Raw genomic sequence first — 12,888 nt, 5'->3', positions numbered from 1 at the left:
TTACAAAAACGGTACTATTTATTATGAATTGAATAGAAATATTGGTTGTGAAAATGTAAAAAATAATATGATCAATCAATTTACTAATAATAAAGATGAATATACGCTTACCAGGTCATTGAACAGATTCAATTCGTATAGCAAGCAGCACAATAACAAAAGCACCGAATCTCTTAAATATTAATTTGAATCAATGTCACTCAAGTTCTGAAAATGCACATCATAAAAGTTTAAAAAGACGATGATGATACAAGAAGCGGAAACGTACATGCAGTTGCGCATAAGCATCGATATAAAACAACTTTGGCATTGTATGAAATAATGGAATGGCATAAAATCGCAGCAAAATAGACAAATTTGACGAATGTCATGCTTAAAAAAATTCATATCTATAATATAAAGTTGACTAAATTTTCGAAATAATTCAAAACATGCTTCGATAAGTATATTTTGTAAATGAATAAAAAACTATTTTACGCTTGTTCAACTTTCTACATGTGTGTGTGTGTGTGTGTGTGTGAGAGAGAGAGAGAGAGGGAATGAAATTATAATATTAATAAACAAAAGCAAACGACAATTTTGCAGCATGTCCAACTTATAATGTTCGTCGAGTTTAATTGCTGTCTGCAATTGTGCACCAGCATCTATTGTAATTACTAAATTACTAAATTGAATATTCATTGCAATTATTTACAACAGCTGACTCGTATAACAACCGAACAACTGAATAGACGTAAATAAAAGTTGCACAAACAAAAGTTCTCTCCATACTACAAATAATTTACACTTTTTCAATTCTGTAAAGCACTAAATTTACATTGAATCCACACCCCCATCTTTCACACCATATTTATATTGTATTATTTACTGAATATCATTCAAATTTGTAAAATTCCATTCCCATTCAATTCAATACCGTATACATTGCACTTCACTGGTATTAAAATTTTATGCACCACTTGCATAGATGAACAAATTGAACAAAAAATACATAAAACAAAATATTATTCAAATTATAAAATATTAAAAAAAACAAAAGCTACGAAAACTATACATATATATATATATTGTCAGTGCTGTAAACAATACTTCAGCTGAGAGAGAGAGAGAGGGGGGAGGGAGAAGGGGAAAATCGAATTTTTGCTTAACCGCATTAGCCTCAGAGATGCAGCAGCAGAATGGCATTCTGACGACGTGATATTCCCATTTTTTGCTCATGGTAAAGCATTTAATTGTAATAAAATGGTCAAGCTTATTTTTCAATTTCTTCTTCTGATGCGAATTAATTTTCAGTGTATCAAAATTTTGAACTAACAACGTCAGCAAATTAATTAAATAATTTGAAATTAAAGAAAAAAGTCAATCAAATAGCAATTACCATTTTCCCAATGAAATGAAGCAGATGCTTGAAACATAACCTTTTTTTGCACGCCAGTTTAAGCAGTAAAAAAAGTTTAAGAAGAAAAAAGAGAAAAAACCATACTCTACTGATTATATTTATATTTATGCATAAAAAGTAAGCATCATACAGTAATCTAAAGTTGAAGATTAGAAGTGAATCGATTCATTTAAGCTGAACTGAACCGAAGCTCATAAATTGTAAAACGAAGAAACAAAATCAAGGAAAACAATTGCGGTACAAAGGAAAAAGATGCTTAATTTGGATGAATGAAAAATTTTGTGCATTCAATGAAAACGATAACCGCAGAGGTCAATCAACTTGCCTCATGAAGGATCAATTCGAAAAAAGAAAAAAAAATCCATAATTCTGATCATAAAAATATATTATATTTTCTTTTGTAAATAAATTTTATTAAAAGCAATCACAAAATAAACAACCAAAATTCAACATTATCTATGAATAAAATGAACGGAAAATTTTTCACTTTTTAACTGTTTCACTGTTCAGTGTCAAAATTTACAGCGCACCATGGTCATATTACAAAGAGCTTTTAACAGAGCAAAGCACAATTAGATCCAATTGAACAATCTATAGCAAAAATGCTAGCGGTTAATTTGTATAAAATTTTGTTCAAAAAAAGAGGAAGTACAACAGTTTAATGAACAGGGAAATTAAAATTATGAAGAAACATCAAGACAACAACAACCGTATGCAGTGTTTTGAAAGTAAACTGCTCCTTACTCAAAGAAAATTGAAAAGAAGGTCCTCGCATCCTCAACTACAATACCTTCCATCTTCCCAGTACATCGAATCGATTTATCGTTTTAGAAGTAAAAGGTTACAAATAAATAAATGTTTGCCCGTATCCAATTTCATTATGTTAATCAGTGGACAGCGCAAATATTCATCACTGTGGACAAAATTGAACATAACATTCAAATCACAACAACGTCAACAACAAATCATAATAGATATTATTTTAGAAATTGCAATTCCACATCATTTTCTGGTGAAATAAAATTCATCGTTAAAATCAAATTGTGAATAAATTAATGAACTGTACACAATCTATTTATTTTTTTTTCTTCAATAGCATGCTTTATCATACAGCATCAATTATCGCACTCAATCGAATTACAACTTCAAAAAAAAACAATTTAAATTCGATAAATGAAAAGTATGAAGAAAAAACAAATAAATATATGCTAAAACACATAAATGGTTAGTTAGTATTGCAATTTCAGATGTTACCCGTTTAATTCTATTGAAAATTATGCAAAATTGGAAAAACAAAGATCGATAAAAGTTCAATCAAATTTCCATCATTTGAACGCATTAAAATAAAATAAAATAATAAAAATATTGGAAAAAAATAAAGAAAAGAAAGATTTCGAATAACTTCGATTGAATTATGCGCAGCAAGAGCTGCAGAAATCGAAAAATGCATTTTGCAAAAGTTCAACTCAACTTGAACTTTCGTCAAAAATTTTGCCCAAATCTCTTGCACAGAATTGAAAAATAAATAAATAAATAAATCTCAAAATTCAGTATGCTAATAGCAACCGCAGCACCAGCAGAAGCAGCAGTGGCGGCAAAAGTAGAAGCAGTGAAAGCATCAGCAGCAGCAGTAAGCAGTAAGCAATAAGCAGTAGCACTTCAGTTGGAATGATGTAAATAAATTGACAATCAATAAACGTTTGACTACGTCATTTAAATTTCACCAAATTATCGAACAGTTAGACACATATTGTTCGTTTAATTCTAATACTGTGAAATTTTTTTCCCAATGACAGTAAAACATACAAGAAACAGACAAAAGAAATTTTACAAAAATTTGAATATTCCACAACACCATAAACAGCATAACAGACAAGCAAACACTATACTCACTCAAATTTATATCCACATTTATTTCTTGGCATATTATTGAAATTAATTTACTCTGCTAAACCGCAATGTATGCCGTTAGCATGAACACGTGCAGACAATGCAAAATCAACTGCGCAACAAATCATTGCAAATGTAATATCATAAAATTTGAAACTAATTACTCAAAGAAAAATTACATATATAAAGAGAAACAAACAGTTGATATATATATATATATATTTATATATACATTGTGCAACACAATAGATTAAATTATAAATATTGCTCTTATATTATTTACAAAAATGGAGAATATAGCAAAATATTAATAGTAAAAAATTAACAACAATAATTAAATTAATTACCTGTAGTATAGTTGCTTGCATATTAAGATTTTTGAATATTTTGCAAAAAATAAATAAAGTATTAAAAATGAAAACTGAAGCTCAATTGTGATGAAAAACAATGAATAGGAAATTTGAATTTCATGCACTGCGCTGAAAAGCACCTGTTTGGGCAAAGTTCCAATCAAAATTAGCAAATGAGAGACAGCTTCAATCATTTCTTATAACCGCCCTTCTCGATTACTTGAACTTCAATTATTGCCGCTTAGTCATTGAAAAACAGGTGCAACGTGTCACGTTTCTTTACTTCTACGCGCAATCTTTCCCTTTTGCAATAGTTTAAATTTTTTTCCCTCACTCCTTTTTTCCTCATCTTTACATGCAAATTAATTATTACACATGAATAATCTCGCGAATTCTATTTTACTGTATTGATATTAGAATTATAATTATGAATAAGCAGAATTTCTTCTTTGTTTTGTTCATTTCAATTCTACAAAGAAGCAATAAATGAAAAATAAAAAAAATAAGAATCTGCATTATTAAAATAAAAACTGTACCATAAATTTATAGCTGTACAATTGTAAAAATGAAATCACAGATTGAATTATAAGAAGAAAAAAAATATACACATATTCTTCATTCATATAGACGCACATACACTAAAGTATATTCAATAAGAAAATGATATTATGTAATTCGAGCCCTACGCGTAAACTTCACCACAAAACACTCTTTGAACAATATCATTTAAGAAAACTGGAAGATATTTTCTCTGTAAAATGCAAAGATCATGAACAAGTGAAAAAGCTTTGATTTGATGAACAATTTTCACGCACAACTATGCAAAAAATGACTAGAAATAGTTCCAATTTTGCAGAAAAACCCTCATCAAAAAAGCTAAATGCGTGTCAAATTATAATAATCAAAATGCAAATTTTGAAAACCTATACTGCAATAAATTGTATAATGCTTCGACAACAAGAACAAAAGTTAAATGTTTGCTGATTGTGACAAATGACCATTCCATGAAAATCAATTTTTCAAAGGAAAAACACGTAAAACTGTATAAATAAAAATTTTTGATAATACTTTTCTCTTAAAACTGCAACTCTCAACACTACTGGAAACAGATGGAAAAACAAAAGCAATATATAATATAATCATGCACAAAATGCTTACCTTTTTATTAGAAGAAATTGACTTTGAAGATCTGAACAACTGCAAAAATGCTTGACAGTGCAAAGTGCCTGAACTTCATTTAGCCTTCTTTTCTAAAAAAATGCTTCACAATATATTTTCAAAATGTACGTTTATAAAGCTGCAATCGAAATTCTACATAATCTTGCAAAAAAATAACTTGCTTCCTGTTGTTCAAAAATTTAAGCTAACAAACCCTAGCAAAAATTTCAAAATTAAAAAAAACAAACCTATATGTTTCAATAATATTAATAATAATTAAAACGAATCAATTAAATTGCAAACGAGCATATTATATTGCACAAGGATTAAAATTTATTCGAAAAAAAGCAAAACGCTACGAAATATTTGTCTGCAATTTTTTCCATACACTGTTCTTCATTCCACTGCCAAAAAAATTTCAAATAAAATTCCTTGCAAATAATTGAACACAACAAAAATATTATCCCTATTCAATGCACGATTATTCCAAATATTTCACATGCATGCCAGATGTATTGTAAACGGACAACAATTATATAGCTTGTTACTTTTGCAAACTAATTCAAAAACCAATGAATTCAGGAATTAATGAGCAAAATATCTTCACAAAATTGTTCAGTAAAATCGTACACATCCATATACTATATTATAGAGCATAATACTTCACACTATTCTACTGGTTCAGAAAGCAGCATTACAAAACATTTCAATTCGTTCATCATACTTAAAAAGTAAAAATTGCAAGTTTTCCCAGTTAACCAAGTAATAAAAATCTGCAATGGACTCAATTCAAAAAAAACTGCATCATACAACATACAAGAAAATAATCCATACCAAATGCGATGCTTTCAATTAATAAAAACAGTATTTTTATGAAACAATTGTACAATATACAAACTGATATTGTTGTAAACAGGTTGTACATAAGTGTTTTGAAAAGCAAGAAAAACAATATAAATAATGCAGAAAAATTTTGAAAAAAACGGTAAATTTTTTAAATTAAATTAATACTCTGCAAATGGAATTGAAAAAAATGTACATGCATTGAATGTTCATTTAGGGTATACTACATGTGAGGGATAATAAAATGGTTAAATTGACAGCAAATACGAACAGTTAATAAATATAATGATGAAATGATCGTTTATTTGTATTTTTAAAAGTAAAAATACCTCTTATAAATGACGCGTGCACGACGTAATCATGTACGGTGAATGATGAGACTGTAATGTGAAGGACATTGAAATTAAACTGTAGCAATGGCGATCATAACAGCAGTGCAAAAAATGAGGAAGAAAAAGAAAATGATGATGATGAAGAAAAATCACAAATTATTGTGAGAAATCCTCGAGAGGTGTAAATTTCTAGTGAATTAGTAAAATGCTTCTAGTGATGCCGTTGTCATTGTTAAATTTGGTCAGTTACTGGTAATGATGTGATGAGGATGATGTTTTGGTTGTTGTGCAAAAAGTGCTAGAGTTTTTGGTTCATCGATGACGCGAAACGAACCACAAGAATGCCATTCAATCATCCTTAGTCTGCTTGGCTCACCGCCGCCGCAAGCCACTTTATCAATCGATTCAACAACCAACGGATCAACCCAACGATCGGCAATTAGGAAAATTAAAATACTCACAACTCAACGAGGCGAAAAATTCTTCCCAATGCGCAGGAAGTAATCTTCAGCGTTCAAGCAGGTTCTGACAATTGCCTCCAATCGTAAAAAAGCCATTTCCAACGACCATTCAGACTATATTTTTAAAAATGTCCATACATACATACATACATACATACATACATACATACACGCCGACACAAATGCGCGCGCACGCACACACACACACAGATATGTATATGTTACAAGAAAGATGTGATGACAGCAGATGAAAATTTTCTCACACAAGCTTATCATATTCAATCCATTCCATTTGTTCATTCTGTAATCGGACTGCAGAAATTCTTTGCAAAAATTAAACTAACTAATCCTAATTCAACTGAACAACACCAGCACATCCGCAAAATTTACTGTTCATTTCGAACAAAATATATTAACCATTAATTGATTCATTACCATCATATTTACTCTATCTTGAAAAATCTTTCTCCACATAACCGGAAACAAAATTTCCATTTCAATTTAATACAATATTCAATCAAATTTAATGTTTTCAAAAAAAGAATTCAAATGCAAAAAAATTACTGACAGTGAAGAACGCACAGTAATCAGGATTTTTAGGTAAACAAAAACAGTAACAGAATTCAAACATGACCTAAAATTTCACCATTCTTTACAGTCGCGAAACTTACACTATTCTACTCAACAAAAATTCTATTACAAATTATTTTTAATATATACATAAAAATCATTCATAAATCAGTGCTTCTTATACTTTTTTAAACTATCGCATTTTTCACTAATAATCAATAAATAAACAATTTGAAAGTATGCTGCTGCTATAAATGGAGTATCATTTCCGAAAATTATTCAAAGGAAAATACAATTTTGCATTTTCACAATCACAATAACGTTTTCATCAATCTAGTCGATTAAATCTCGACAATACAATATTACTTTGAACATCTATAAAATTAACGTCCCGTGCACTTTTTAAACATGGAGACTTGCAGTTTTCAGTTCAAACAGATTTATAAATCTACATCGGCAAAAAATAAATACTTATACTCCTGTAATTTTTAAAAAATTTACGGCTCTTATTAACAAACATAAAAAGCTTCAAAAGATTTCAATTCAGCATCACTTAACCTGTATTCTGAAGTAAAATTATTTATTATAACACAAATCACATTCCAAAGAATATATATATATATATACAAGAATGAAAATCTGACGATCAACCAAATTTTGCAAATGCGTTAAAAAAATTACCCGCGTTCATGCTTTCATTATTATTCTCTTCTGTTATTCTCATTATTCTCTAATGGAATACACTAAAATTGCATTTTCAAATGCTCGCAGTATTAAATAATTTAAATACTAATTGTACAACTGTGATGACACTCATCAACTGAACATGTAGCAGATAAAACGAATTAAATTTCTTAATAATTCTAAATGCTTCCTGCTTAAGGTACTTAAGAATTTTTTTACTCTCCCACTGCAAAATGAACTGATGAACAAAAAACCGCAAAATTTGAAATTTATTAATACGACAGTTAATTTACGAATTTTAAAAAATGCAAAAAATAAGATTATTACAATTCAGTACCGTTATACTTAAAAAATTAACTAATTTAAATAGGAAATAGGTATTTCACTCAGAAAATATAAGACGTTTGATAAAATTTCAAGTGAACAAATTCAAATTTAATGAATATTTATTATAAGTTGAAATTCAATTACACTACTCATGCATACATTAAATATTTGTCATAACGTACTTACACATACACTGAATAATTACATGCGCAGACTCAATTCATTAGAATCGGCAAAATCAATTCAATATCAATTCCCATAATATTATACATACATATAAACATACATACATATTAAAGTTACAAATGTACAGTAATGCGAAACCAGATAAAGTTCTCAGCTTATGTTTTCAGAGTGAATACCTTGTTAAATTGTTCCTTGATCATCCTATTACAAGATGAAGTTTTTCGACATTTAAGTTATCATTTATAATATACCAAATTCATATATATATATATATATATATATCTACAAAAATATTACAGTACGTTTATAAATTTGTACTTAAGTGCCTTAAGTACTGTTTTTTTTAATAATTTTAATTCTTTTAGCATTCACATTTTTTCAGTCTTACCTTTCTTTTTCTAAACTGATTTCACATCACCGTTAGCAGCTTGTAACACTGTTCGTTATCATCAACTCAAATAGCAAGTTCCTTGCCATCATGTGTTAGAAGTTCGCAGTAATTTTCATTGCCATTTACTTTTCATCGATCTTCTAATTACATCCCATCCATTCTAAACATATACATTTCGAAATTATTAACCATGCTGTATCCCGAAATTCAACTGAAGATACGGTAGATTTCATGAGATCGTCAAGATAGTTTTTTAACGTAGTAGTATTGTATGCATTGTTGTGTATTGTATTGTTAATTAAAGTTATAAAGAGAATCTAATGTGTCAGTATCTAAAGTGACAGAACATTACAAATGTCTTAACTTTATAAAAAAAACTTAAATGTTGATGCTGTAAACTGAAATTAATCAAATTAAAATTACAAGCGCCGAAGGAAAAAGCAAATTCGCATTTTTTTCTTATAAACATTTTAAAAATTTATGTATTGTGAATGTGAAATTTTTCACACGAATAACATATAAAAATTTTTCTTGAATTACAAAATTATTTCAGAAATCAAAATAAAAAATAACGTATCATAACCATTAAACATTTAATAGTAAATAAGTGATTGCAATTACGTTTATTATTAACACTAGCTCCAAATATAAATGTGTATACTTACTTTGTTTAAAGGCAACATTTAATGTTTGTGACGGTTCATTGTCGACTGCACCAAAACAAAAGATCTGTAGTTATGGTAACTGAACTGTTTATTTTACAGGCCGAATTAACAATCGCCATTGTTAGTACTTGTTGCATTATACATGTGGTTTTGTGAACACTTTTTTCCAGACAGAGTGTAACATCACGCAATCTAAACTATCAATTTTATTACTTGATGATTTCAACTTTTAATAAAAGTCATGCCGAAGATGGCATTTTCTAAGATCAGCATTGCATAGCGCATTTCTCACATGCAGGTTTGTATTTGAAACAATCTTAGCTCAGCTCAGACTGTATCTCATTTGAAAATTATTAAATGGTAAAAAGAATATTCAATTCGTTGATGTATCAAATTAAGCGCTATAAAACAAAAGAAGAAACAACATGAACGAAGAAAAAGAAGAATTCTCAAGCAGACACTGATTGCTTTTCACTCAAAAAACTTCTACAACAAAGTAATTCCGTTCATAATGTGTGACACCTGAAAAAAGACCGGAAAACTGTCAAACTAAAGTTAAATTTTCTTTTAATTATAATATCCAAAAATAAAAAGAGCGAGGGTGATAATACACTGTGCTGCAAGATTGAAATCAACCCACCACAGATCCACCACTACAACATTCAGAGCCTAGATTAAAATGAACAAGCTGAAACGTTGAATTGTGTGAAATGAGTAGAAATGTTTAAATTCAATTTATGGCTAATATCCTTGCTGTTTACGAAATTACACTTCACAAAGCCACCTAATAGTAAAAGTACAGTCTTGATTTTTAGCTACAATGTCAACTTTGAAATAAGCTAAACTGCTGCCTCTGAGAACAATTAAAAAAGTAAAAGCAATACACAACGATGATCCCAATTTTCATCTTTCATTGAATCAAAGTTTTATTCCTGATATGTATTAATAAGAAACACTTCTTTTTTATTTGAAAAAATATACGGTGCTCGTAAAAAATGCAAACTTTTGTAAGTGATTATGGGCCTAACACTACTGTAGTGATTAAACATTTCTGTATGGCCATAACGAATATATATTTATATAAATTTATTTATTTATATGTAATAAAATGTTCCCTTTCTTTAACAAAATGTGCTATTACACTTACATAAAAAAATGAAAAAGCTGATTATACAAAAATAATGACTTTTAAAATATCGATATTATATTATACCATAAAATTTCAAATTTCACGATTCCAACTGGGTTGGTTTTCAATTACTGTTGAAAAATCCTTCCAAACAGTTAAATATATTAAAGTATTACATAAATTCAAGAGTACATGTCTATCAATAAATTATAGCTTACCAAATATAGAAAGTCACAGTCGACTAGCATTCAAAGAAATCATCGCAAAACTACTTCTTCGGTTGACTTATTGTAGTAGATTTCCAGTACAATTTGTTTGTTAAAAAAATTCCATTACATTTTTAGTATTTTAAAAGTGAATGTTTAATTCTGGATTCTTTTTCACAGAAATTAATTAGGCAAAACATTGCGGCTCTGCTTCATAACCGTACACTGCGATAATAAAGTTTAAATTTTGGTTATTGTTAATTTCAAATTACATGCTTTTGTAATTTTTATAATGAATATTCATGTTTATTTCAACGCGCATATATGTCCAAAGTACAATTCTGATATAAAAATGATTTTTTTGAAAGGAGAGTTGAGAAACTGCTCAACACGTAAAAATTAAATCACAGTACAGCATTTCAGTGCTTGTTTTAGAAGAATGCGCATTAATTTTAAAAATTTCTTTGCAAAATATTTTAATGTGAAGTTGAAATAAAAGTTGGAAAACTTTGCGCCAAACTACGTTGTGAGAATGAATAAAAAAGATGTCGCACGTTCAAAATGATTCGGAATCATTCATTAAGTTGTTTTGAAATATAAAAAGCATTCTAATCATGTGAACACATTTAATTAATGTCGACATAATTGCTGTAATATTGGTCAAATTAGCTGAAAATGATTAAATAGTGTCTTTTTGTGCAGACTTTAAAATAATGTCACCACCAATATGGCCACCAGCCCCAAGGGTAAAAGTGCCATGAATTCCAAACATAGTATGGATACAGTCGTTTTTTCATTCTCTTCGTTTCAACACCTAAAATGTCGTCTCATTTCAAGATGCCATTTGGTAATGTGTTTAATTATATGAAATTTAACTTAATGTCATGCTCTAGTGAAGTCACTGTTGTTTGCACAGTTTTCCCGCTTTAATTCAAATTATGCTGCCTCACCTATTCATCTTCAAATTTGTATATTAATTATAAATACTTCGCTTATTTTCAAAGCACCACCTTAAGCTGAATAACTTTTATGAAGTAAATTTTCTGCTATTTTTTTTATTTTACTTTCTCACTAAAATGCATCATAAAAATTATTCGTTTATCCAAACAATTTTCAGTCAACAATAAAGTATTATTTAAATGTGACATTAGAAATTTGAAGAAAGACTCAACTTTCAAAGAGTACACCTTTGTTTAACAAATATCTTTTGGAATTGTACCTAATTATTATTAAAGTTTTGTTTTAAATTTTCTTTTGGGTTACCTGCTTGTAAGGGCATGTCGCTTGCTTGCTTCTGTATCAATGGACTTTCAACTGTATAATCAATAATATTCAAATAAAACAACAGGAAAAATAACAAAAGCTGATAACCAGGTTTCATTATTTATCAAAAAATATGTAATGACTGACAGTAAAAATTACTGTATTTTATAATTTTCAGTTTTATACAACTTATAATATACAAGTTAGTGATAAAAAAACGTGATAAACTGGAAAATGAAACAGGCTGCTTTATTAAAGCATTGTTTACAAAATCACACACAAATGGCACATAACTTCGGCAAACAGCTTTTCAGTAATAATGACTGAAATGAAGCATTGACACAAGCAAGTTTTTTCTCAAAGCATTGGTATTTTTAAAATTTATATTAAGAAACCTTTTTAAATATTGTTTGCTTTCTTTTTCTTTTCCATTTCTCAAAATTAATAATAGAGAAATTGCGTCAAATATTTATTTTACTAGAGAGCTGAAGATTTGCTCTTCAAACAAAGCAAAATGTAAAAATTTTTCATGCATTTGCGATAAAAAAAATTAACAAAACGCACACTCAAAAATTACATCAAATAGAAATTTTTTCATATTATAAACTTCAGATAGAGATATTTTTAATTATTAATTAGTTGAGAATAAGTTGCTTCATCTTTCAAATGGACAATTATTTATTTTCAAGTTCAAATGTAATATTTTACTTTAGAATTTCATTAATTTTATTCCTTTCATTCATTCAATTTATCATCTCAGTGACAATTTTTTATTTATTGCATAACTCTTTGAATTAATTTCCTCATGATATGAAGGAAAGCATAAATTTTTTATCAAAAATTCATTCCATTCAAATTAAATCTGTCAAAGATTTAGTTAACCCTATGAGAACGGTACAATTTCGCAAATCCCCTTGTCATCTGATTATAACTATGAAACTTTTTATATAAATATTAATTGCCTAATCAAATAGCGTTCCCTGAAATTAAAATTGAAAAAAAATTAAAATAATTTTCAACTATAATTAATAATT

At 28.4% G+C, this 12,888-nt stretch overlaps 1 protein-coding gene across 1 annotated transcript; it reads right to left on the bottom strand.

Moving 5' to 3' along the window:
* Positions 1–11,147: 11,147 nt before the first annotated feature.
* Positions 11,148–11,972, bottom strand: Tsp_03228 (AMP deaminase 2). Its single transcript, XM_003379523.1, has 2 exons — positions 11,855–11,972; positions 11,148–11,260 (listed from the first exon to the last, which is right to left on the bottom strand). Exons 1-2 carry the CDS (start codon positions 11,970–11,972, stop codon positions 11,148–11,150), a joined length of 231 nt encoding a protein of 76 aa, XP_003379571.1.
* Between the last annotated feature and the right edge of the window lie 916 nt (positions 11,973–12,888).

This window comes from Trichinella spiralis (assembly GCF_000181795.1).
Source record: "Trichinella spiralis strain ISS 195 chromosome Unknown Scfld2, whole genome shotgun sequence".
NCBI classification, from domain to species: Eukaryota; Metazoa; Nematoda; class Enoplea; order Trichinellida; family Trichinellidae; genus Trichinella; species Trichinella spiralis.
The sequence above is the reverse complement of the archived record's forward strand: the minus strand, read 5'-3'. Positions and strand labels throughout refer to the sequence as shown.

What these genes read in the sequence shown, in the direction of transcription:
- Tsp_03228 (XM_003379523.1), bottom strand. Translation starts at nt 11,972, where the DNA reads ATGAAACCTGGTTATCAGCTTTTGTTATTTTTCCTGTTGTTTTATTTG. An exon ending in CGACATGCCCTTACAAGCAG is followed by an intron (nt 11,261 to 11,854) that starts GTAACCCAAAAG and finishes AATCATTTTCAG; the next exon opens with CTAATTTGACCAATATTACA.